General features: G+C 42.8%; 2 protein-coding genes and 1 long non-coding RNA gene across 6 annotated transcripts in view; 2 read left to right on the top strand and 1 right to left on the bottom strand.

The window, feature by feature from the left end:
• The window catches only part of TRIM45 (tripartite motif containing 45), a 12,012-nt gene extending 2,062 nt beyond the window's left edge, over positions 1 to 9,950 (bottom strand). Inside the window, exons 1-6 of one of the 4 annotated variants that reach the window (XM_054528966.2) lie at positions 8,776 to 9,950; positions 7,582 to 7,832; positions 4,898 to 5,631; positions 3,475 to 3,604; positions 2,439 to 2,553; positions 228 to 354 (exon numbers count right to left, since the gene is read on the bottom strand). In XM_054528966.2, coding sequence (XP_054384941.1) covers positions 228 to 354; positions 2,439 to 2,553; positions 3,475 to 3,604; positions 4,898 to 5,631; positions 7,582 to 7,832; positions 8,776 to 9,024 — 1,606 coding nt within the window. In that variant the 5' untranslated portion in view covers positions 9,025 to 9,950. Of the gene's footprint in view, positions 1 to 227; positions 355 to 2,438; positions 2,554 to 3,474; positions 3,605 to 4,897; positions 5,632 to 7,581; positions 8,620 to 8,666 lie in introns of those variants that run through there. The other 3 variants (XM_054528976.2, XR_010141679.1, XM_002810385.5) reach the window with 3 other exon arrangements.
• On the top strand, positions 8,597 to 27,405 carry LOC129049518 (uncharacterized). The gene is made up of 3 exons (XR_008512655.1): positions 8,597 to 8,745; positions 19,468 to 19,797; positions 27,017 to 27,405. It is a non-coding gene; the product is annotated as an uncharacterized LOC129049518 (long non-coding RNA).
• LOC129049514 (small ribosomal subunit protein uS8-like) lies at positions 25,295 to 26,724 on the top strand. The gene has a single exon (XM_054528984.2). It carries the CDS (start codon positions 25,412 to 25,414, stop codon positions 25,727 to 25,729), a length of 318 nt encoding a protein of 105 aa, XP_054384959.1. The 5' UTR covers positions 25,295 to 25,411; the 3' UTR covers positions 25,730 to 26,724.

Below are 27,405 nucleotides of genomic sequence, written 5' to 3'. Positions count from 1 at the left end.
GCTGTACCAAAACTAACAGAACTGAGAGTTTTTAAGTCTGCTATTTCAATTCAGAACAAGGTAGCTTTAAGTGACACTTTTAGAACAGTGGTGTCTCTACAGTCAGACTGTGCTTCCTAGAAACAGAGCCTAAGTCCAAATGTCTAGTGGCTGTGTTGTAGGGAAGGGCCCGTCGCTTGATTCCCACTGCTGGCAGAAAGGCCCAGAGGGTAGTGTTTTCCCCTTACCTGGCATGGTGCCTCCACAGGCGCAGCGAGCGGTTTTCTGGCCCCCGCTGGAGCAGAAGGTGCAGCAGTGAAACACACCTGGGTGTGGGCGGTGCTTTCTCCTCACAGTCACAGTGAATGGCGAGCCCTTCAGTGTTCAGACCAAAAGCAAAGAACAGCATCTTATGAGTTAACAGGATGTGCTGAGCATCACTATGTGCTAAACAGAGTCTGAGGCATAGGGCCTGTCCTCGGACGGACAAGGACAACAGGAAAGAAACAGATTAGAGGACAAGAACCCTGCTCAGCTGAGAGGGGGCAGATACAGATGCAGTGGAAGCATCACAGGGTCTGTGCAGCCCTACCATGCTTTTCACCGCAGATGCTAAGTACTAGATGTAGGTACTGATTTATTCCATGTAGCCAAACCTGCTGGACACTGACAGGAGTCACACAGTTAGCTCCATTTTCAGTGACATCTGTATTAGCTGGGGATTGTTCTGGCAAGATGGCAGCAAAAGCAGAAGCCCATGCCACAATAAACTTAAGCTTTTCTTAATGGATTCTGCCTCACTCTATCCTTACATGAAGTATAAGTACCTAGGTCATTCAATACATTAGTAATCTCAGACTGACTTTTCTCTGGGATTCTCAATCTCAATTCTTAAGGAACCTCAGGTATAACAAGTAGAATGTTGCAACCACAAAGATAGGACATTCTGTGGTCCCTTCTCCAATTTCTCAGCCAGGTGCCTCTTCTCACATACCAAGCTAGCCTCCTTCCTTCCATCCTGGACATGACTTATCTGTTTACTCACCCACTTATTCTGGGACTGTGAAGACATATGGAAGGGAGAAAAGTTAAAATGTGTACAGCTAATAATTCTCAAATTAGTAACTCTCCCATCTGCCCCCTTTCCTTTAAGGATAACTTTCATTCTCTAATTTATATCCCATGTTAAACAAAAAATATTTATTTATTTTTTTTAAAGATGGGATATCACTCTGTCACCAGGCTGGAGTGCACTGGCACAACCATAGCTCACTGCAGCCTTGAGCTCCTAGGCTCAGGCAATCCTCCCAAGCAGCTGGGACTACAGGTGCACACCATCATGCCCAATTTAAATATTTAATAAGTTGCAACGTGCCAATCCTTATGTAAGAGCCACATTGTTTGCGAAAACGCAAAACAGAGAACCTAGCACCTTAGAAGGCTTTCAGATGTTAAATTTCCCATCTTAAAGAGTTTACAATCCAGTTAAAAAACAACTTGGTATTCAAAGAAATGGGTTCAAATTCCTATTTTGCTACATTTGCTGTGTATTTTAATGCAAGTTTGGTCTCTCAGTCTAATTGGACACTGATCCCTGTGCCTGAAGGGTTTTGAGGAAAATTGAAATAATGTATATAAAAACACCTAACCTGTTTCTGACATACCATAATTAGGTAAACAATAAATGGCTATTAAATATGAGTGTTCCTTAGTGCACAAATCATAAGTCTAATACATCACGATGCTATATGGTATTTTACTGTCCCTGTCAGTGTTGATTTCTGTGGAGGGAAACCTCTGACTACTCCAATGTCAGCAGAGAGATTCTGCTGGACCTGTTAGTATCACCCAATTTTTAAAAACTCATACTCTCTAAAGCAGAAAGTGCTCTACTTGTTTGTGTTATAATTGTTTGTAGAAACCATGGTAACATAGCTTGTTTGGTATATTTGTTTGTTTATAGGAACCATAGTAACAGAAAAACCTATATGTAAAACAGAGTAGAAAATTACATGAGCAGATGGTTAGGCAGATAGATGACTAGTCAATTGTGAGGAGGGGGCATAATCCTCTCAACTGTGTTCATGTCCAGACACAGTCTGGACAAAACTGGAAAATCCTGAGCTAGATTATATTTTTTGAATATGCATGGTTGTCTGCTGGCAGATTACCCCCTGTGATCAAGACATCTTCTCCATATTAAGAATCCTAAGAAACCGACTGGGAGAATGATAAACTATAAGCATAACTGCCTGGAGGTGACACAGGGATACAGGGTTCTTATGGTCAACAGCATCCTCCAGGAGAATAAGAGTAGCAAAATCTGGGCTGTTTCTAAAGTGAAGAAGACATGGGAATTCTGTTCAGTCTCTCTGTATAGCTGATCCCATGTGAAATGTCTCCAGATCCTAAGACAGTAGAACCCAGGGAGCTCAGGGAAGCACGTGCACCAGTCTTACCTGCACATGCTGTTCTTTGATGCAGACCCACACAGTATAGACGCCAGGTTCCTTGGGGGTATAGGAAATGTAGTATGTCCCATCCTTGTTATCCTGGACCATTGTTCTGACTGGGCTGAATGGAGATAAGAGTCAAAACACCACTCCCACAAGCCGGCTTCAGTTGCTACTATTTCAGAATGTAAACTACACCATCCCATTCAGTATTAATGTTAAATATTCCCAAACAGGATGCTTCTTCCATTTGCTTCAGAAGTTAATTTTACAACAGAAGGTAAACAGCATAAATTCCAATTTAGTCTGATATTCAGACAAATTCCTTGAATATATTATTGTGTCCTTTTCAACAGGCTTCTATTGAACCCTCTTGCTCTGTTGTCCCTCCTCCATTCTCCAATTCCAGAGAAATATAAACATGCTCCAGGCATAATTTAGTGCCAAAGGGAGACTGAATTTTAAAAAGGGTACCATTCAGTCTAACACAGAATATTTTTCAACTTATTCTAAAGCTTGAGATGAAAACAATCCGAGGGGCAGACCATAGCTTTGAGACAGAATTGAATACAAAACCCACACAAGAAAACACATTTGGTCACATAACGTTTCATAGTATTAGGGGGAAGTAAGATGTAACTACTGAGTTACACTCCAATATCTTTTTTTTTTTTTTTGGACCTGGGGTCTTGCTCTGTTGCCCAGGCTGCAGTGCACTGGCACAATCACAGCTCACTGCAACCTCGACCTCCTGGGCTCAAGGGATCCTCCCATCTCAGCCTCCTGAACAGCTGGGATTATAGGCATATGCCTCCACTCCCAGCTAATTTTTTTTTTTTTTAATTTGGAAAGACAAGGTGTCCCTATGTTGCCCAGGCTGGTCTTGAACTCTTGGGCTTAAGTGATCCTCCTGCCTCCACTTCCCAAAGTGCTGGGATTACAGGCGTGAGCCACCATGCCCAACTCCAATATCTTAAAGGACCTCATGTTTCCAGTTTTCTCACTGCCTGTTATCCATGACACCTAATTGTATCATACAAACCTGTCTCTCTTATCTTTAGGGACAATGGCAACTTGAATGTTGTCTCCTCCCCTGCCCATGATTTCTCCTGCGGCATCCTTACAAAGCAGGGTGAAAGAGGCTGTCTGTTTCTCCCGAGCTCTGTGGAGGTCTGAAAAAGATAAACACTTGGTCCTCACCTCAAATGTAAACTGCAGTGACTACATCTCCATCTTGCTTTTTCTCTTCAGAACAAAGGGTTGTACTTTCCTGTTTACTGTAACCACCCTGGCTGGCTCCCTTTCTTTTCTCTTCCCCTTCTGCCTCCCAGAGTACGCCTCTTGGGAGTCCTTCCTGGTTAGCCTGGTTCTCTAAGCTAGCAGCTGCTTTGGATCACACAGGATCCTGGAACTTACCTTCAGTCCTAGGAGGCTTTAAAAATACTCAAGACTGACCAAGGTATTTAAAGAAAACCTCTAGACCCTGTGAGAGAGGATAGTAACCCCAAAACCACCCTCCCTAAGCTCCAGATCCTGCTGGGCTAGGCAGGGAGTACATCTGACCAGCCTCACGACCCTCCATGTTTTGAGATCCTCTGCAACTTGGTAGCTCATGCCAAGGTATTGGGGGGATATCCAGTAGCTACAGCCCCTACTCCAGCATTCAGATGAAACAGGGTTTCTTAACCTGGGGTTCATGAACTACTATGAGGTCTATGGAAAGGCTTATGAAGAGTCTAAAAATCTGGAATTGTATGCACAAGTTACTGGGTGTTTCTGTAGGAGAGAACATTCTCAAAGAGATCTATGGCTTCCAAACAGTTAAGAATGCCTGTGTCAGAGTCTGATGACTCTTAAGATGCAATCTTCCTATCAGGACTGACCTGTGAAATATATGTTTTAATAACATGCTTCCATTAGAAAGGGAACATTCGTTAAAAGCAACTATTTTTTCCCCCAATTAAATGAAACACCCACCATATCCTTCTAAATGCCAGTAAGGTTGATGTGAACCAAAAAGGGCCTAAAGGAAAGGAAACCGTAATCTCGTTTTCCTCATTCCTCTGAAACCCCCTTCAGAACTTGATCTAGGAATCCAGGGCCTGCCATGCTCCTCTCTGAGCAGGCAGAATTTCACCTGGCCCTAGTCATTGCTGTTACCTCCAACGGGCACTGTCTCTGTTCTGCCATCTGGTAGAAACGAAACATGATCTGTGTGTTTCTCAGCCATTACTACTTCTCTGAACTGGAAAAGGGTCAAGCCTCACTCCTGTATTAACTGTAGCCTAACCAGAACAAACCAGAAAGGGCAAAGGTGGGGGTCACTGTCTTTCAGATCGGTTTATCTCCCCACCTCTGGTAACCTGGTCAGTAGGGCGTGCTTCCTAGCAGAACAAGCCACCAATCTTCACACACCATCTCCCTGTCCACTGCCCTCTCAATGTTAATGGGAAATGCCTTCCTACCTTCTCCTTGTAGGACACATTTGGCTGGATCAACCTCTTTGGTATTAATGGTACCATAAATTTCATAGCCATGGCACTGGCCTGCTTTCTCCTGAGGACAGAAGCGTATCTTATCATTTACTCCAGGACGGGCGCTATATTGAACTTTGTTCAGCTTCCTGAGCCGTTCTACTGCCACCCCCTTGGTGATGAGGATCTCCAAGTCTGAGCCGCTGGTCAGCAAGTGCTCGGTGAACTCCACTCCAGTCCGCATGTCTGCCAGTAACTGTTCCAGCTGGGCCTTCTGCAGCTGCAGGGAATTTTCCTTCTGGGCCCGTATGTCTTCCAGCTGCTTCAGCAGCTTGTCTTGATGCTCCTCAATGGCCTTAATGTAGCCCTCCGAGAATGTCCGGACATCAGCTGCCACTGCCTCCACTCGCTTCTGGAGGGCACTGTTCATTATGTTGATCTGAGCCAGGGCTTCCTCCAGGGCCTCCACGTGGGGCTGAGTACCTTTGAGGAGCTCCCACACACAGTCCCCATGCTTCTGGATGACATTGCCGGTAAAGTCACAGGGGTGTTCCCGATGCTCCCCCACCACGCAATCCCGGCACACGGGCCGGTCACAGAACTCACAGAACAGCCTCAGTTCCTCTGCAGGGTGAACAGGACACAGGATGGGCTTCCCAATCCGGCTGCAGCCTTTCAAGTCTTTTAGGTCCACCATGGTGTGGTAAGTCGTCTTCTTCTGCCGCCTAGGGGCAAACAGAGTCAATAACAGGAAATAAGGGGATAATTCTGTTGGGAATAGTTGGGCAGAGAGATTTTAGGAGCACAGGCTCTTAAGTTAAACAAACCTGATTTCAATTCCTTGCTCTAATCTCTAATTGCATGATCCTCTCTGATTCCAGTTTCTCGTCTGTACATTGGGGACAATACCTACCTGAAAGAGCTGTTGTATAGAATAACGTGTGAACAGACTAGGGCTCTGGCTGGCTACATGCCTATGCAGAAGGTTGCAAGACTATGATTGCATGCTAGAACTTTCCCAAAGAGTTTAGACAAGAGTCACAGTCGGCTTCCTAAGATAAGCTAGCAGTGAGGGCATGGCAGAAAACTAGCACCAAGAAACAGAAACCATGCCAGATAACACAGCAATAAAGTCCAAGCAATTAAAAAGCAGACACCAAGTCTCATCTAGCTTGCATCTAAGATTTTGGTGAAGCATTTCTGTTGACCTGTATCACCGAAATCAGCAGGCTAGAATTTTTTTCAAGAGACATCGTCAACATTATTAGAAAGCGTGAAACCGGCCGGGTGCGGTGGCTCACGCCTGTAATCTCAGCATTTTGGGAGGCTGAGGTGGGCAGATCAACTGAGGTCAGGAGTTTAACACCAGCCTGGCCCCAACATGGTGAAACCCCGTCTCTACTAAACATACAAAAAATTAGCCAGGCATGGTGGCATGTGCCTGTAATCCCAGCTACTGGGGAGGCTGAGGCAGGAGAATCGTTTGAACCCAGGAGGTGGAGGTTGCAGTGAGCGGAGATTGCGTTATTGCACTCCAGCCTGGGTGACTAGAGCCAGACTCCATCTCAAAAAAAAAAAAGAGAAAAGAAAGTGTGAAACCAATAGTTAGTGGAATCAAAGCTCTCTTTCTAATTCCTTTCCTATAGTAGCCCTCTAGAGATGTAGGGAAATCCTTAGGAAAACATGGTGACTGTTCAGAGTTCCTCCATTAGCATTATATCAATTTGAAGCTTATATGCCTATTCTGGCACCAGAAGAGTGGCTGCAGAGAAAATAGGGTCAGCTGGTTTGGCTGGCAGCAAGACAGTCGCAGGGACTATCACATAATTACAAGTTAAAAATAGAGTGAAGTCTACAAACTTGTTCTGTTAGTGTAGCCAGAAAACAAATGGAAGTAGAACCCAAAATCTGTTTTAGGCTAATCCTAAAACTGTCGTCATTTTATATTCTGGTGTCCTAGGATGGGGTAAGGTAGAGTAAGAAGGGACAAAAGTGATCCATCTGACAAACTATTCACCAAAAGCCATAAGAGACATAGTCTGCACCCAAATTAACACCTACCAGCCCACCTCACCAAGCTCCAGAGTAAACTCTAAGGTACAAAGCAAAAGCTGAGGTCCAGCCAATCATCATCACCTATTCTAGGAGCGAAGCATGGGTTAGTGGAATGTAGTCAAAATGATCTGGATTTAATACTCAGTTCTGTTACACATTTACTAACTGTAGGACCCTGGCAAATCACATAATATTGCTGAGCTTGTTTCCCCAATTAATAAATGGGGTGAAAACAGGGCCTGCTTTTCTGTAAGAGTTGCAAGATCGAAGGAGATCAAGAACAGGATCTATGCTATTATATTCATTCTCCTGTTTCTCCAGCACCCAGTACAATTATTCACTACACGAATGATTGATGATTGAAGGAAACTGTAGCTGCACTTTGTAAATTGAAAGGGATTATGCAAACCTCTATTGCTATTGCTGCAGGTATTATATATATTAGGCTGACCGGGTTAACTGTTGTACTAGAGTATTTGCTATTGCATTGTTATATTGCTCTTTGACCTTCCACGGTATTTGAGAAGGCTTTCCTTTTCATCTGCTCACCGAGGGATTTGTCTTGACACCTCTTTGTAATCTGCTCTTAAGCTACACCTGGTGGAGTGTCCCATCTTTACCTATGAGCCTGGCAGCAGAAGTGGCAGAGGTTGGCTTTGCAGGTCTGACACCTCTTCTCTACTTCCCTGTCGTTGCACAGGTCACACACCAGGCCCTGGCTTTCCCCACGTAGGCTTTCCAGCATCACATCATTCACGGCCAGGTGGTCTATGGTTAAAGCCTTCACTCCACCCATGGGCAGGTCCACCTCAGCATCACATACCGGACAAAGGATGCCGATCTGCGACTGCAGACTTCGTGGCTTGAGTTCCTGGAATATTGACCCCTCAGAGCTTGTGTCAGAGTCTCCCCCTCGGCTGTCCACTACTGAGAAGGGCTCCAGCTGCTCCAGACACGTGGTGCAAACTGTATGCAAACAAGGCAAGAGCCTGGGGGCTTTGAAAAGCCCCAAGCACAAGGGGCAGTGAGTCTTGCCTGAGTTCCCAAGTGCAGTCCCACTAGGGAGTTTGCTTACAAAGCCCAGCAGGGGCTTTCTGTTTTCTGACATACTCCCCACGTTTGTGACCAATATTAGAAAGTGCCCTGGGCAGTTCTACGATGTAGTAGTAGGTGATTAAGCCCACCCAAAAAGAAAGTTTCCAGAACTTGAACAGAGACCATGGGGGCTCCCTCGCTGACAAATAAAAGGGCAGACGGGAAGACGAGGCTTCCTCGAAGGAATCACCCACAGATCTACTCAGGAGGGCCCCCTCCTTTCCACTGCATCCCATACCAGACACGCCCACGCCCTCCTCTGCCTCGCAAGTCCTCCCTGGATGCGCTTCCAGGTCTAGCTCTCCAGCTAGTCCTGCTGCCAACAAAGTCACCCCTGCACCCCTCGCTCCCTCCACTGCCACCCCCCTCCCGCCACCCGCCCCACTGCGCCCCACACGCGACAAGCGCCGACCCCGCCCGCGCACGATGAGGTAGGGGCCCTCTTGCTCCTTCCCTCTGCGAAAGGCGCGCGCCGGGCGAGGGAATTGCAAGCCGCCGGCGGGCTTCTCGGTGGCCACCGCCTCCCCCGCGCCTCGGTCCGAGACGCCCGCGGGCTCTGGCCCTTCCTCACACCAATCCCAGCCCGGTCTACTCCGGCGAGTCCAATCACCGTCCGAGAGGGGCGGCCCTCGCCGCTCCGGGCCCCGCCGCCCTCCAGAGTGACGCCACTAAGCATCCAATAAGCTTTGGTAATTCCACATCTTCGCCAGTCCACTCACGTGGGAGGCGGGACCTGACAAGGCCGTGGGCGGGGCGGCCGAAGGACTTAGAGTGCGGCGGGAGGAAAAGGCCAAGGCTCGGAGCGAGCGGCATAGTGTAGTCAGCGTCACCGTTTCACAGGGACTGTCCCTCTCTGTGGTGACCAGAGAGGCCTCAGGACCTCTTAAAAAGCCACGCTGATTTGGCGCCGGGACGGCCTTCTTTCTGCCCTCGGACTGGTCCCACGAACGCAGACTGGGCTCTCCCATTGGTGGATGGCACTGTCAGTTGGCTCTGCGCTGGGAGTGGGAGACGTTTTTCGGGCTCCCGAGGCCTCGACCGCTCGGGGGCGCCAGACGTTTCTCGTCCACGCGGGTGTGAGGCTACAAGGCTCCCCTCTGGCCTCAGGCGCTTATTGTAGCTCACAGGTCCCTCAGGCCTAGCGTGGTGGGTACAAGCACTTCCGCGGCTCCCCGGCTTTGGGAATTTTTCGGGGGTGAGGGCATCTCAGGCTCGTGTTCCGGGGACCGGTTCGGGAGACCGTGGAGCCGAGGTCTCGAATGGAGGGCTTACTTCGGCCGGGCCAGGGAGCGCCACCCTCCTTGTCGGGCTCGGGAAGGCTTTGTTTCCCCGTCCGGGGAGAGTGCAGATGACCTAAGGAGTTGAATGTCACCCAGGATTCCACAGTCCTGTGTAACAGAAACGAGCTGAGCGAGTTGGACCCGCTGTTTTTATCAGTCAATCACGGAGGGCTCCTGCCTGGTCACAATGGGACAATGGACGGTGGCAATGAGGGACAAGCCCTTTGTGGGCTCAGAACTAATTGGGAAGATGAACACGTCCGATCCCTTTAACTTTATAATTACACGGCCGCCTTCTCTGGCCTTACCAGGCGTCTCCTGATTCTCCAAAATTCCGAAAATGGAAACAGCTGCTCCCTTCCCCTCCACCTGTTGTTATCTCCAGTTGCGTCAGCCTGTCTACTGGGCCCTCACTGCTTTCTTTGTTCATGACCTTCCCTACTTAATTTGGACCCAGTGGGCGGCTGTTTCACTGATTCCTTCATTATCCGTTTCATGCTATAGGCATAAGTGTCTGGAGCCTAAGCTTTTAAAAGTATGGAATCTGAAAAAAAGTTGACCCCAAAATATGAAAAAAAAAACCACTGTAAAATATAAAAATGAAATGTTTGGCCATTTCCAAAATATAACACGCCAGTGAGTCAAATGCCACCTTTATATAAAATGTGCAAGTAATTTCCCAATGTTAAGCATATCTCCAAAGATTTTTAAATAGTCCTTACCTAGATTTTTTTCAGCCTCTTGTCCTTCTTGCATCTACTCTCAAAATCTGCATTCGCCTCTCCAGTAGGCTGGAGGAAGTCACAAAAACTGTGTGGACTTGGGTTTGCTATATATTCTTGCTTTGAACTTCACCTTTACCCTCCCTGCTGCTTGGCTGTGCTTTACTTCATCTCTTGTTCGTGCTGTATCACATTTCTTGTGGTAGTAGTTTCAAGCTTCTCTTGTTTCAGAAGTGCTTTATAATTTACACGTGCAATATCTCATTTAGCAGTATCTCATTTAACCTTTAACAATATTGTAAGGAAATGGCCTCAAAGAGGTCTTGCCAGCTCTTGGATGGCCAGACCAAGTTAACATATCTGGAACTTGAACACGACCTTATGATGCCATGTCTAAGATTATATCCGGGCTACCTCTACCTTTCCCTTTTTTTTTTTTTTTTGAGATTGAGTTTTGCTCTTGTTGCCTAGGCTGGAATGCAATGGCAGGATCTCGGCACACTGCAACCTCCACCTCCAGGGTTCAAGCGATTCTCCTGCATCAGCCTCCCAGGTAGCTGGAATTACAGGCGTGCACCACCACACCTGCTAATTTTTTGTATTTTTAGTAGAGACTGGATTTCACCATGTTGGGCAGGCTCCTCTCGAACTCCTGACCTCAGGTGATCCACCCGCCTCAGCCTCCCAAAGTGCTGGGATTACAGGCATGAGCCACCGTGCCTGGCCACCTCTACCTTTCCTTTCTAAGTTTCTTAAGCATCAAATCTCTCACACATGCTGCAGCTAATTCCCTTCCATTGATGAGAAAAACAAGGCTGTCTGAAGAACTGCCTCGCCTTTCTACTTAAAAAATCCATGATTCCTCACACCTCCTCTCGTACCTCTCCTGACTGCCATTCTTTAGTGCCAAGATTAGATCCTCAAGATCTTGTTTTTTATCCCAACCTCTCCTGCTTCCTCAAAACCTTATTCCTATGTTTCAGTCAGTCAGTATTTCTGCCAAGAGTCCTGATGAAGTCCTGAAAGGGGAAGCAAATCGTCTTTTGATCTAGCTCCCCTTCAACGTATTAATGGTGGTGGTTCTTGCCGCTATATTTCTCAAAAGAGTGGTCTCACTGTCTGCTTTTATCTTTTTATAACCATCACCACCCATTTATTCCTCCCCTCTTTCCTATTGAGACTTTCTTGTAGATCATGAGTGACCATATTGCTGGCCTTTTCTCAATAGGCAATCTCTTTAGTATTTATCATTTTTTGTACTTCCTCGTCCTTAAAACTTGCCTCCTCCTTGACTTCTGAAATACTCTACTCTCCTAACCTTCTATCTCTTGGGCTGCTTCTCACACCCTCCATCCTCACTAGTTCCCCTTCCTCCACTTTATTTCCTACCTTTGCGTCTACATTTCCTCTTACGTGGATGATTCCCAGACCAACGCTTCCAGTACTGATGTCTCCCCTGAGCTTTTGACATAGATTTCTAAATCTGCACTCAAATGTGTTCCTATCACCAAGTCCCACATAGCTTAAACTTCACTGAACTTCTTTGCTCACTGAACTGCACTCTCTGAATTTTCCTATTTGATTCTTTCCAGAGTATCATCACTCTCCTTTCCCTCCTGCATGAAACCTTATAGTGCTGCTGGCCTCCTTTCTCTTGTTCCATATCCAGGCAGACACCAATTTCTTTCCATCCCCACTGCCAACACCTCACTGCATACACTTTTTAAGATGCTATAGCTCTTTATCACCCTCACCTTAAGTATCACAATAGTGTCTGAATTATCCCTGCCCTTTATTTTTTTTGATCTACACAGTTCTTCCAAATTAATTGTAAAAACATATAAAAACATGATACAAGTCAGTCTTCATTCTGAAACTTTCAGTAGCTCCCCATTTTTGTAGGATAATATCTGGATTCCTCAATAGATTCATAAAACTGCTTGTTTAGTTATTCCCTAAACGTTGCCAAGCATGTTTCTTGGTGTTTGCCAAGTTGTTGGCAACATTCTCCTTCCTTTATTATTTAAATCTACCCTTCCTTCTACGAAAGACCTACTTCACACTACCCCCTTGAAGCTTTCTCTTATTTCAGGGCTCCAGATTCAAGCCTAATAGCTGTTTTGCCTGTATTATTCACTTTGCAGTTTGTGCTACCTTGTGGTATTGTTTTTATTTATTATGTGTGTATATATATGCATGTGTATATATTTACATATGTGTATATATTTACACACTATATATATCACATACATACACATATACTCTCTCTCTGTTAAGATGTAAAATCTTGGCAACCTAGATAGTAGTCATTTAATAAAGACCTGTTACTGATGAAGGAGAGAATGGTGATCTCAAGTAATGGGAGGACAAACAGGACCACCTTCAACCAAGAATTTTATGGATAGTGCAGACCATAAGTGATATGGGGTGACATCACAGGACGAGAGAGGATTTGTTAAGGATGCTCCTTTCTCAGAATTAGTTCGGTGTCTTCTTCCATGCTCACACATTGCTTCATCTGTCTGGGCAAGCAATAGTCATGGGATTAGAGGAACAGGACTGATGAAAGTGACCAGGGTTCATGAAAGTGTCTACAGGAGTTTCAGCCCACCCCTGTTTGCCCAAGACAGGGAAGATACTGAAGGCAAGAAAGCCGGGAAGGGAGAATGACCCATCAGGAAATCAGGCAAGCCTGGTTTGGGCACTTTGCTTGATCAATACCATCAGACATTGAGTGGATATATGGAAAGGGACCAGAGAGCTCTGTCAGACTTATCTTTCACCATTCCATCTGTCTCTGTCGCCATCCTTCCTTCTTTCCTTCAAAGGAAGGAGACTCCTTTCTCCCGAGACCTGTGCTCTGAAGTTCAGCCCTGCCTGCCTCCTCTCTCTCTCCTGTCTTTATCTTCTTTCTGGTGGATCTTTCTTTCCGCTCATGTCCATGCTTCAGTCTCTCCTTCTACCCTATGCCCCTCTCTAGCTCCCAATCTCTCTCTACTTCTTTATAGCCACGCTGCTTGACAAGAATAGTCTACATTTGTATCTCTTCTTCTCCTTGCATTTTACTCCTAAACAGCGCAATCTGGCATTTGCTCTCACCATTCCTCTGAACTTGCCTTTGCCAAAGTTACCAATAACTTCATATTTGCTAAACCCATTGGATCCTTTTCAGTTCTTAACTAACTGAATTCACTATAGCTTTTAACACTGACAGTTTTTTGTTTCTGTTTATTTTTCTTGTTTGAGACAGGTTCTCACTCTCTTGCCCAGGCTGCAGTGCAGTGGTGTGATCACAGCTCACTGAAGCCTCAATCTCCTGGACTCAAGCAATCCTCCCACCTTAGCTTCCCAAGTAGCTAGGATTATATGTGGGTGCCACTATGCCCAGCTAATATTTTTATTTTTGTAGCAATGAGGTCTCACCATGTTGCCCAGGCTAGTCTTGAACTCCTGGGCTCAAGTGATCCTCCAGCCTTAGCCTTCCAAAGTGCTCGGATTATAGGCATTAGCCACTGCGCCTGGTCTGACACTGACAACTTTCTTCTTGAAACTTTCTTCTTCCTCAGTTGCCATATGCTATTCTTGATTTTTCTTCTACCTCCTGCTGCTGTGACCACTTCTCTTTTTCTCTACAGGACACTGCTTCTTCCACTTGGCTCTGAAATGCTGCTCGTTCCCAAGGTCCTTAGTCCTCCCTCTTTTTTTTTTTTTTTTTTTTGAGACGGAATTTTGCTCTTGTTGCCCAGGCTGGAGTGCAATGGCACAATTTCAGCTCACTGCAACCTCTGCCTCCCAGGTTCTAGCGATTCTCCTGCCTCAGCCTCCCAAATAGCTGGGATTACAGGCATGTGCCACCGCCTCCCAAATAGCTGGGATTACAGGCACGTGCCACCATGCCTAGTTAATTTTGTAATTTTAGTAGAGATGAGATTTCACTATGTTGGTCAGGGTGGTCTTGAACTCCCAACCTCTGGTGATCCACCCACCTTGGCCTCCCAAAGTGCTGGGATTACAGGCATGAGCCACCGAGCTGGTGGCTTCTTCTTCCTCTTTCTCATCTTCCTCCTCCTCCTCTTCCTCTTCTTCTTTTCTTCTTTTTTAACCTTTTCATCCTCCCTGGATTGATGTGGGATTTGGAGGTGATTTATAAAGCATGAGCCCACTTGTTACATGGGGGCTCTTTTTACTGTATTATTACCTCCATCATATCTCTGAATTCACTCCCTGTTTTCAATTCATTCTCTATAATCCTGTTAGTGATCTTTCTGCAATTCCAGTTTGATCATGCTCTTTGGTAGCTCTTCCCTACTAAAATAATAAGATCCTTGACAGCAAGGACTTTTGACTATGTGCCAGACACCAGAGATGTATTGTTAAAACAAGCAAAAATTCCTGCTCGCATGGAACTTACCTTCTGGCAGGGGAAAGCAGCCAATAAACAATAAATATGCCGGGCACGGTGGCTCATGCCTGTAATCCCAGCACTTTGGGAGACTGAGGTGGGCGAATTACTTGAGATCATTGGCCAACATGGCGAAACCCCGTCTCTACTAAAAATACAAAAATTGGCTGGGCATGGTGGTGCACATTTTTAATCCCAGCTACTCGGGATGCTGAGGCATGAGAATCACTTGAGCCTGGGAGACGGAGGCTGCAGTGAGCGGAGATCATACCACTGTACTCCAGCTTGGGTGACAGAGCGAGACTCTGTCTCAAAAAAAAAAAAACAATAAATATAATAACTGCAGAAACTATATAGTATGTTAGAATGTGAGAATGCTATGGAGAAAAATCAAGCAGAGTGAGGAGCATCCAGGGCAGGATGAGGGTGTTGCAATATAACTGGAGTGGTCAGGATAAGTGTCATTGAGAAGGTGATATTTGAGCAAATACTTGAAGGTGAAGGAGGGACCCATGGGGAAAAGTTGGTTCAGATGAGGGAAGAGTTAGTGCTTGCTGAGAGAGGAATGTGCCTACTCATGTTTGAGCAGCAGTGAGGAGGCCAGTGTGACAAAATCAGAATGAACTAGGGGGAGAGGAGTAGGAGGTGCCTTCAGGATAAAACTCCATATGTCTTAGAGTGATATATATAATCTCATATGTATATATGGTTTCCCGTGACCCTGCCTCTGCCAGTCCAGTCAACCTCATTTCTTGTGCTGCCCCATCCAAACCCAAGCATGCACACTGGGCTTCAGCCTTCTTTTATGATTATACAAGCTACTACTTATTCTGCTTCGGACACCTGCCCACTCTTCTTTGCCTAATGAATTCCAACCCATTCTTCAAAGCTCAGTTTAGACATCAACTTCTTTAGGAATCCTCCATTCACCAAGTCTTCATTAGGTGTCCCTCTGTGTGTTACCCATGGTACTCTGTGATGATCTCTATCAAGTCCTTAACATTCTGCATTTCAATTTTCTACTCACTTGTCTGATTCAGCCCTCTATTCTCACTGTTCCCCTCCTCTTCCACACTGAGAATTCTTAAGGGGCATATTATTAAATTATATGAAAATATTAGATACTTAATTTATAAAGGTTTTGATGTAAAGATGGAAAATATTTTGAATTTTCCATGAAGACCTCTTACTTTAAAAAATGCCACGTAAGATTATATATGCCATATAACATTTTACCAACTCTTAAGGACAAGGGACCTTGTCCTGTTTCTGCATCCTTAATACTGGGCACAGTGTCTGAAACTTAATATGGTTTAATAAATGTTTGATAGTGAATAAATGGCCACGATTCATGTTTCATTTCTAAGAAACTGATCATTAGGACAGATGACTGGAGAAATTTATTGTTTATTTCAGACAGATCATTTTTGTCTTCTGATTTTCTTTTTTAAAAGGGCCTGATTCCTAAAACACAGAATCTTTAGTGCCATCTAGTGGAAACAGCTTAATAAAAACGCTATACTGTGAATAAAACTCAGTTTCCTTCATTCTATTTTATTTATTTTGAACCAAGACGGACAGAGAAGGGAGGGCTAGGTTGCATAGATTCCAGGGCACACTGCATGCTGGGCGTTTTACTTTTTATCTAAAAGTTCACTGTACCCGAGAGGACTCTAGTTGTGAGATCTAACAAGTATAAATAGTCCCTTATCCCCGACATTTTGTGAAAATGGGCAGCTCTTCAACTTTGAGAAGGTAAGAAGGAAACAGCTAGAATAATGTGAGCTTTGGAACTCTCCTTGTGTAACTGCTTTTAGGTCAAACTAGAAGTACACAAGATACCAGTGCCATTATTAACGACTATCCTTTTAGAAAAAAATTCTGTACTGTTTTATCCAAGACAGACTCCTTAGCTCTTCTCAATTGACTCCTGGTTGTCTGATCGATTGTTTTTCATGACCCCAAACAATCTGTAGTTGATGTAGTCAGGACAGGAAGCTGCACCCAATCTTAGTTGGTCTAGTATAAATATAAGCGGTTCTTAGACTATTTACACTTTATTTATCTGTTTCTCTGAACTCCCTTGTTTATGTTTATTACATAATAGAGCTCAATATTAATGTTGTTTGAAATACATGTTTTAAAAATTACCTGCTACATTCTGTTAATGTATTTTATTTTTTAAATATGGATAAATGTGTTGTGATTATATTATTTTTCCATAAATTTATCTTCCATATAAAATATTCATAAGTAAAATGAGTAACAATAGTAAGAAAATGGCACATTTTAGAGATTGAATTTCGTGCTGCATTTGGCAATAATGCTTGTGATTAAAACTAGTACAGTGCTCATGCTGCTGTGTTAGAGAATTGATCATAAAAAGCTCTTGATAATATTGCATTATAACACTTTTTTCCTTTTAGGATTCTTTCACTACTTGTACTTATTAAACATGACAACTTTAAAGATTGATTTTGAATGGAAAGTTTTGGTTTAGAAGGGGCCCTTTGTTTGGAATATGTTTGCCCCAGTTATCTTGCTCTCTGTCAGAATGCTAAGTCAATGAGGGCAATCTGTTGAGTTTTCTGTATATCCTCAGTGTCTAGTTGCATGTCTGGCTCATAGTTGGAGCTCAATAAATATTTATTAAATGAATATGTGAGAAAATTGAGGTGCAGCAAGGTAAAGACACTGATTTAAGGTCACATATGACATTACTGGCAGAATTAGCGCAAGAATCCATGTCTTCTGACTCCCACTCCATTGAGTGGTTCAATATAATACTTTGTCTTGAATCAGTACTGCTTTTAGATTCAGATGCCTGTGGCACTTGCCCTGGACCCTTTGCTTTGAAAGAACCCACCCGGGCCCTTCTCCAGCCACACCTCTTCCCATGAGCCAAGGAATTCCAAGAGTACATCTCTCCCCTCACCACCCCACCCTCACCTCCTTCAGACTAGGTTCCAGCCACCTACAAGCCCAAAATTCTTTGACAAATAGCCAGAAGCCCACTCCCAGGCCCATGCAGTTGTAGACTACAGGGTAAGTATGCACACACTTAGGCCTCAGGAGTGGTCAAAGGACAGCTTTTGGGGATGGTGGAACTTGATCAAGACTGTTGGAGTGTCCACATATATATGCAAGGGCCTCTGGTAGGATGGAGAAAGATAAGAACAGGCCATGAGCTGGGTGCCCCTGTTTGTCCTCTTGCTCATGGCCACTCAAATATTAGGGGTAGGCCTGCCTCCTATATTAAATCTAGTTTCTCCACATATTTAATATCATTTAAACCAGCACTAAGTGAATGCCAGTATTATGCCAGACACTGTGCTGGATATTTTCAAATGCATTACCTCATTTAAATGTTATTCTTCCATAAGAATGCTCAGAAGTAACTTACCCAGCTTACCCAAGGGCAAGCAACTGAGAAGTTAAATGCATAACCCGTATCCTCAGGAAGTAAGTGCAATACCAAAATACTGGTGTGTGTGTGTGTGTGTGTGTGTGTATGGTATGTCTGTGTATATATACATATATATACACATACTTTTTCTTGAGTAAATAACGTATCTGATAAAAACATGCAAACAATTTACAAGAATATAAGTAAATAGTAAATCTCCCATGCCAGGCCTCGAGTCAGAGACAATCAGTTAATAATTTTTTTCAATTAAAAATACCCACATATTTTAAAATTTATCATCAATAATTTTTAAACATTTTTATTCGGGAAACTTCAGATATATGATATATACAAGCATAGGGAAAAGTATAAATAACCCTTAAGTACCCCTCACTCAACTTCACCAGTTACAGCATTCTGTCACTCTTGTTTAATATACTTCCCCAACTTTTATGATGTTTTCTCTGCTGGGGGTTTTTAAAGGAAATACCAGATATCATGTCATATTATTAAATTATATTAAAATGTTAGATACTTAATTTATAAAGGTTTTGATGTAAAGATGGAAAATATTTTGAATTTTCCATGAAGACCTCTTAATTTAAAAAATGCCACATAAGATTATATATGCCATATAACATTTTACCAATGTTATTTAAATTTATTTATTTATTTATTTAGAGATGGAGTCTCGCTCTGTTGCCCAGGCTGGAGTGCAGTGGTGCAATCTTGGCTCACTGCAACCTCTGCCGAGTTCAAGCAATTCTCCTGTCTCAGCCTCCCAAGTAGCTGGGACTACAGGTGCACACCACCACATCTGGCTAATTTTTGCGTTTTTAGTAGAGACAGGGTTTTGCCATGTTGGTCAGGCTGGTCTCGAATTCCTGACCTCAGGTGATCCACCTGCCTCAACCTCCCAAAGTGCTGGGATTACAGGCATGAGCCACCATGCCCAGCCCTAATTTTTAAACATTTAATATTTCCTCCTTTGTTCCAAAGGACTCAGGTGGGAGTTAGGCAATAAATAATAATTTTGTGACTGTACATTAAACTTAAACGTGTGCATTCCACCTCATGCCATGCACTTTTCTTTGCAGAATTCTGTGAGATTGTGTCTCTTTTTATTTTATAGTCCGTCCACTTTTTATCTTTCTTTCCCTTCTTTTGGAAGAGCTGTTGAAAATGGTAAGCAAATAAATGCCTTTTTTTCCCTCACTTCTCTGACTGATAAAACCTGAAAATGATGAATATATAGGGGCAGACTATGATTTAATGTAGTGCCTTTTCTAATTCAAATGACAACTAACTTTTCTGAGCTAAAGTGTGCCCACATCGTGATAATAATATTTAGAGGATGAGTAGGTTATAATATATCATGGCATATAGAGAAGTCTATACATTAGTTTCAGGAATGTTGCTAGGATATATAAAAAAATAATGTTCCTAGATGCAAGGAAATATAAATAATCGCCACCAACTAGGGCAAAGCCTAGGTATTTATTTCTATATTGACAGCAACTATTTTTTTCCTAAGTACCTATTTTCTAGATAGCATTTAAATCTGCACTGCATTTTAATAAATTTTTCACTTTTTTGCACAGTGTTCAGGACCTGAAAACTCCTTCTCCTATTATTAATGAGGAGTATATGATGTCTTCAGGAAATTCTGAAGTAATAAAGCCCTTCTATTCTTCAGTGTTCCGTGCCCCTCTTTTAGACAGAATCCCATCAAGAAAATCTTTGCAACAGTACTGTCTGGAGCACTGGACTGGGGAGGGCCGGGCGAATCTCTGTGTTTGAGGAGCTGAGAGGCAACACTCTGCATGGAAAGAAGGCTCAGAGACTTGTTTGGAAGCTGCCTTTGCAGAGTGAAGCACTTTTTCATATATGCGTCTAGTGTGGCCTGGAGCAATGCTGATAGAGATTGTGAGGTAGGAAGAGTTGAGGTGGGTAAAGTCCCTTCAAGCCACATTTGGTACTGCCGTTGCTCTAGACCTGTGTTGTCCAATATGAGGACTTGAAATGTAGTTGGTCCAAATTAAGATAATGCTGTAAGTGGAAAATGCACACTGGTTTTGGAAGATTCATTATGGAAAAAAAGAATGTAAAATATCTCGTTAATAATGTTTTATATTAATTGCATGTTGAAATGATAATATATGATATATTTTTATTTTTATAGTTTTTAAGGTATAGACTTTATTTTTAGAGCAGTTTTAGGTTCACAGCAAAATCAAGCAGTTTTTTGTTAGAAAATTTACAACTTATTTTACTTTACATTTATATGTGATTATTAATATTCTTTCTAAAAACTAATTGTAATAGGAGTTCATTCTATTATATTCTGATTTATTCCTTCTTTGTGTAAGATCTGTTTATCTCAGACATTCTAAATGGGAGCAATATTGCCCCTAAATGGACAGAACTTGGTTCTTGGATTGTTAAAAAAAATCCTACTTTAAAAAAAAAAATTTTATTTTAGATGGGGGGTTACTCTGTCACTCAGGCTGGAGAGCAGTGGCACAATTATAGCTCATTGCAGCCTTGAACTCCTGGGCTCAAGCAATTCTCCTGCCTCAGCCTCCCAAGTAGCTGGGACTACAGGTGCACACCACCATCCCCAGCTCTTTCTTTCAGTGTACAAAGCACAGATATATATGTAGTACAAAACCAGAGATAGATAGATAGATAGACAGACAGACAGACAGACAGATGATAGATAGATAGATAGACAGACAGACAGATAGATAGATAGATGATAGATAGATAGATAGATTAAAGTTTCCTGAGGGGTGATTAGGAAAAAAAAGTCTAAAATTGTTCCTTAGGGGGTTCGTCATGAAAGGCTGACTAACACTGGTTTATCTACACTAGATATTCTTAAGAGTGTGTGCACATAACAATGGAACTTTTTAATGAACTATCAATCTCCAAAGTTTCCTAAGGAGGGAGAAAAGTATAAAATAGATGAAAGATATAGAAAGATTTACATTTGTAGATTAGTGGGAAGGAAGTATCTGAGGAGTGTTAGAAATCTGTACCACTGGCCGGGTGCGGTGGCTCACACCTGTAATCCCAGCATTTTGGGAGGCTGAGGTGGGTGGATCACCTGAGGTCAGGAGTTTGAGATCAGCCTGGCCAACATGGTGAAACCCTATCTCTACTGATAACACAAAAATCAGCTGGGCGTGGTGGCATGCACCTGTAATCCCAGCTACTCGGGAGGCTGAGGCAGAGAAATCGCTTGAACCCAGGAGGTGGAGGTTGCAGTGAGCCAAGATCGTGCCATTGCACTCTAGCCTGGGCAACAAGAGTGAAACTCCTTCTCAAAAAAAAAAAAAGAAAAAGAAAAAAGAAAAAAAATCTCTACCACCAACTAATCACCAGATGTTAACCTTTTTGCCAATTCATTTCTCTCTCTCTCCCTCTCTCTGTGTGTGTACGTGTGTGCGTGTATGTGTGTGTATTATCTAGGTGAAGCAAACATAAATGTTCTTTGCATTTATTTTTTCAAACGTTTTCTAGGTGTGAAATTTTTCCAAATAATGGTTGGGGAAAGGCTGGGCACGGTGGCTCACGCCTGTAATCTCAGCACTTTGGGAGGCTGAGGCGGGTGGATCACAAGGTCAGGAGTTTGAGACCAGCCTGGCCAACATGGTGAAACCCTGTCTCTACTAAAAATACAAAAATTAGGTGAGTGTGGTAGCAGGCGCCTGTAATCCCAGCTACTTGGGAGGCTGAGGTGGGAGAATCACTTGAACCCAGGAAGTGGAGGTTGTAGTGAGCCGAGATCACATCACTGCACTCCAGCCTGGGCGACAGAGCGAGACTCTGTCTCAAAAAAAAAAAAAAAAAAAAAAAAAAAACGGAAAATGCCATACTTCCCCATACCCTCTCTCTACCCATTCCTGTACTCCAGTTCTATACTGGGGTCCTATGGAACCACAGTTTCTTGATAACATGTTTTCTCTCACTTCTAGATATTTGCATAGATTTCTCCCTCTGCAGGGAACATATTGTCTGGCCTCCCACTTCATCCTTCACACACAGCCTTTGCCTAGATAACTCCCAGGGGTCTTTTAAAGTTTCACTCCCTCCAGGAAGCCTTTCATGATCACCTAACCCCACTAAAGTCTACGTTAAGACTCTCATATATATTTCCTTTATTGTAATTGTTCTTATTATTGTCCTTGTCATACAATATTATACGTGTACATTAAGCTTGTCTGTTTTCACTGTATTATGAGTTCCTTAAAAGCAAGGATTATGATTTATTTTATTCATTCTTTGTCCTCTGAAACTATGACAGGGCATCTCACAATATTTATTAAAGTAGTAATTGATTTTTCAATAAAATGCATAGTTGCTTTATATAACCCCATTCAAAAGGAAGAAAAAAAAACAAGAAAAAGGGAGGAAAAAAGAAAACTTTGATGTTTTATTTGGTTTGTAAAGCTTTACTGATGACAACAGCATAATTTCAGGTTAGACTTTTATAAAATATTGAAAATAGCTCCTAGATTCCATTAGCCATGTAAAACTCTGTGTGAAATATCCCTGACAGTCCTAGAAAAAATTGGTTGTTTGTTTCTTTCAGCTCCAACAGAGCTGTTTCTGCCTCTATCTTACTCTGCAGGAGGTGCAGTGGGAGGTGGGAAGTCGGGGAGAGTGGGGATGATACAAAGATGAAAAGTAAGGGAATGGTTTTTCAGGAATTTGGAGTTTAGCAAGAGAAACAGACTCATGAGTGACACTAACAGTTCTACCTTACATTTGTATCATGTTTTTTGTTTGTTTTTGTTTGTTTGTTTGGTTTTTTTTTGCAGTTTACAGTGCAATTTCCCATCATTTATTCCTCAAAAAGCCCTTTAAAGTAGGCATTATTAGCCCCATTTTAAGGGTGATTTTAATATAAGCCAGGATGTGCCATGAAAGTAAGATGTTCTTTTTTTGTTTGTTTTCTAGAGTCCAGGCATTTCCCCTGTACTAGCGTCCATCATTTAAAACCTACCACTCCTTACCATATTCTGCACCTTTCCTTTTGTATAAAAGTGTGTAGGTATAACCCAGGCTGCAACTTCAGCCTTCAATAGCAGGAACTATTGTCTAATGAAAGATGTACTCCAGATGGAAAATTTCTCAAGTGAAATGGATGGGATTGGTAAATCCATTGTTTTCTAAATTATCAAATATTTGGGTATGTAATAATATACATTTATTCAAGACAAAGGCTATGATCACAGCTTTTCAAAATATGTGTGCAAATGGATGAGGACTAAAGCATACACATTCTGATCATTATTAGGGAGGTGGATTTAGGAGTAATTATTTTCTCCATAAATTAAAAATCGTCAATAATTTTTAGCTTATGTACATACCCAAGTTCTTTTGCACATTAATTAAAGAAAGCTGAGAATCACCTATTTGCAGTCCTAAAGGATTCTTGGCTTATTTAACCCACTAGGTGAGTGGCCATTTTCCCTCTGTCTTCCCAGCTCCAATCAAGACAATCTTCCCACCTTCTCTCAAGAACATGCATAGGACTTTGCCAGAATTATTGGATCAAACCACCGCACCATGACACATTGACCTGGGAAAGAATTGTTTGTCTGTTTCTCAACTTCATCACTCTTCTGTTTTGAACCTGCAGGCATAATGAATGCTTGCTCTCCCCTTCCTGAAGCAAATTGCTTGTATTTGTATTATCCCTTAAAGGGATGGTTCCCGGGTCGGGGTGGTGGCTCATGCCTGTAATCCCAGCACTTTGGGAGGCTGAGGCAGGCGGATCACCTGAGGTCAGGAGTTTGAAACCAGCCTGGCCAACATGGTGAAACCCCCGTCTCTACTAAAAATACAAAAAATTAGCCAGGCATGGCAGTGGACGCCTGTAATCTCAGCTACAGGCAGGAGAATCGCTTGAACCCGGGAGGTGGAGGTTGCAGTGAGCTGAGATCGCACCACTGCACTCCAGCCTGGGCAACAAGAGTGAAACTCCGTCTGAAAGGAAAAAAAGGGGGGGGGGGTAGGGGGTAGTTCTTGGATCACAAATTGAAAGTATGAAGGCAGGAAGACTAGTCGAGAGTCTGGGGCAATTGTTCACTTGAGCGATAATGCAAATCTGGGCAGAGTCCTGCAGGCCTCTTCTTCCCATGCCTGGCAGGGATCTGGCAACGTACACATGTGGCCACACCCATGTGGTCACCCTTTGTGCTGCAGTTTCAGTTGATCAATAGTTCAAAGACATTTGTTTGTAGGAAGGATTGCCTGACCCTCCCACAATGGCTGTTCGGGAGGTCTGATTATTTCTTTTCTTTATCTGAGCAGATATACATCTGAAAGGCCCTGGAAGTCCTTGGAAGAACAACCTAATAACAGCTCCTGAGCAATGGGGGTTCCAATTTCCAACAGGGCTATTTCTTCAACTGAGGGCTTGCATAGCATCACGGTTGCCTACTTTTCCTGCAAATATAATATAGACCATTACTGTGGGGGAGGATCACTCTCTACTGGAACACTTGAACCTGATGAGTCCAGTACAGCTATACCCAGCCTAAGTGCTGTAAGGGCCCAGAGGATTACCCTGCTCCTTGAAATCTGATTGTGTTTCCCTAGAAAAGCCCTCTTTTATGTTTACACTACATAGCTCTAGAAGTAAATGTGTCTGTATCCCTTTTGCCTGACTGGCCAGCACACAGGTGTTTTCAGTCTTCAAGGACTACAAAAAGTTAAGGATGAAGGAAAGAACACACACACACACACACACACACACACACACACACACACACACACACACACACACACACCGGTTTCTATCCTGAGAGCCCCAGGACAGAAAAGATTGTAATCTACCTCTAGCCTAAAAACATCCCTAGCACTCAGCAATTTAGTTTAGTCACATGGAGACAAACTGCCCCTTTATCACTCAATTCTCCTCCTTTGAAGATTGGACACACACTGGTTTATTTTTTATCTTTTCATGATCTGTGGTCTTTTGTAACATTTAAAATAGTAACCTGTGGTTTGGGGAGGCCATTAGCCAATTCTGTTCCCTTAACAGCGTCTACCTGCTGAGCCATTGTGCTCTAGTTTTTAAGTGTCCTCTGACCTGGTTTGCTATCAGTAGCTATTTGGACAAGACTTTCTGTTGTGCCCCAGCTGTTCAAGCATTAAACATCTATTCTTGGTCAAATGGAGGCAAAAAAGCAAAGTTCATGTCTTTCCTTTCGTGGTTCCTTGATATTCATTCGCTCTGACCACCACACGTACTTAATAATAGCTAATTTTTATTAGTTCCTTCATACATGCCCATGTTATGGACGGAACTGTGCCCCCCCCACCCTGCCCCAGATTTATATGTTAAATTCCTGACCTCCAGGATACCTCAGAACGTGACTCTATTTGAAGATACAGCCTTTAAAAAGGCAATTAGGGTCAAATGAGGTCATTTGGGTTGGCCCAAATCCAGTATAATGGGTGTCCTCATAAGAGGAACTCCATGTGCCCTGCCCTCCCATCCTCCTTCCGCCATCTCTCCATGCTGCCATAATGGAATGCATGAACGCCCTGGCTGATGCTCTCAAGAACATCAGCACTGGAAAAGGAGGCAAATGCCAGGTTCTTATTACGCTATGCTCCAAAGTCATCATCTGGTTTCTAACTGTGTTGATGAAGCATGGTTACATTGGTAAATTTGAAATCGCTGATGATCACAGAGCTGGGAAAATTGCTGTGAACCTCACAGGCAGGTTAAACAAGTGTGGAGTGATCAGGCCCAGATTTGATGTGCAACTCAAAAATCTAGAAAAATGGCAGACAAATCTGCTCCCATCTCACCAGTTTGGTGTCATTGTACTGACAATCTAAGCTGGCATCATGGACCACAAAGAAGTAAGACAAAAACATACAGGAGGGAAAATCCTGGGATTCTTTTTCTAAGGATGTGATACATACTTACAAATAAAATGCCTCAGTGGAAAAAAAGAAAAAGAAAAGGGAGTGACATCAGGAGTGCACACACACAGAGAAAATGCTGTGAGTACACAGCAAGAAGGCAGCAGTCTACAAGACAAAGAGAGAGGCCTCAGGAGAAGCCAAATCTGCTGACACCTGATCCTAGACTTCCAGGCTCCAGAACTGTGAGAAATAAATGTCTATTGTTTAAGCCACCCAATCTGTGATATTTTGTGATGGTAGCCCTAGCGGACTAATACAGGCAGGCAATATAATAACTGCTTTTTATGAATTATCTCATTTAATTGTCACAGTTACTAGATGAAGTAGGTACTATTTAGACAGGCACTGCTAATATAAATTTTGCCCACAGCAGGAGCTCTGTTTAGAGTATGCTCAGGCTTGACCCTGAAAGTAGGTAAGTAGAATACTCTGGCTCATAAATGGATGAGGTGGGGAGAGAAGTTAAATGGACACAAGAATTCCCTGACACTTGTGTATCTTTATCCAGATTGTATCTACCCGTTTGCTCCTTGTTCATTAAAGGAGAATGGTAATACCCTAATTTACACCAGCAAGACTTCTTACAAGGGTTTATTTATTAAATGGATAAGTCCTTTTTGATTATTCACTAATAATTTCTAATTTTTTCCTCTATTTTGTTCTTTCTTACCCATCTCCAGGGAATGGCTGGGTGAATGGATGTGCACATAACATTTTCCTTTCTGTATATGCTGGCTAAAACTATCGGTCTCAAAGGTTATCAAAAGTTCAGAAACAGACACAAGTATATGTAAGAAAAATACATATAATAAAATATTTTAAAAAGTCAGTGAGGGTAAGGATAAATTAACAAATAGTATTATAAAATCACTTGAAAAAATAATAGTTAATTCATCTCATAGAATATACAAAAAATTAATTTCAGATTGGATTAAATATTTAAATGTTAAAAATAAAACATGGAATGGAAGCATTAAAATGTAAAGATTTTTTTTGTATAATTGAGAGCTACAGAAGGCATAAGTACTAAAGGAAGTACTTAAATATAAAGAAAGAAACCAAAATAGAAATTATTGATAGATTTGACTATATAAAAGCAGTGTGGTGGGTCATGGCAAAGAGGCTAGAACCATATGTAATCTATTCTCAACATTAGTAGACTCAGGAGGATTTAATAATTAAATCTGTTCTTTCCAGGTATACTTGAGGCCAACAACAAGGAACACATAATCTGGTCTCAGGAAACATTTTGCATCATCTGGTAAAGATTTCTGCCTCATCAGATTACAGATTACATGTGAAGCCTTGAAGATAGCTCCAAGGAGCTGCGTGAGCACAAGGCAGTGTCCTCACAGTGAGCTAGGAAGAGGCTTGCACTGTCACTGCCAGTCCCTTTGTGCATCAGAGAAGGCCTGAGCATAATTGAACAGTCATTGCTGTCTCCTCCAGGGAAAGGAGCCATCCTCCTCACAGACGGCTGAAGATCTTATGAAGCTGAACCTCCCAACAAATCCTCATATTTTGATACAAATAAGAATATGATTGTCAATATTCATACAATGTTTTAAACCTTATGTTGCAATTTT

The sequence above is a fragment of the Pongo abelii genome, chromosome 1 (assembly GCF_028885655.2).
Source record: "Pongo abelii isolate AG06213 chromosome 1, NHGRI_mPonAbe1-v2.0_pri, whole genome shotgun sequence".
Lineage (NCBI taxonomy): Eukaryota > Metazoa > Chordata > Mammalia > Primates > Hominidae > Pongo > Pongo abelii.
Note: the sequence above shows the minus strand (reverse complement) of the source record. Positions and strands in the feature narration are given on the sequence as shown.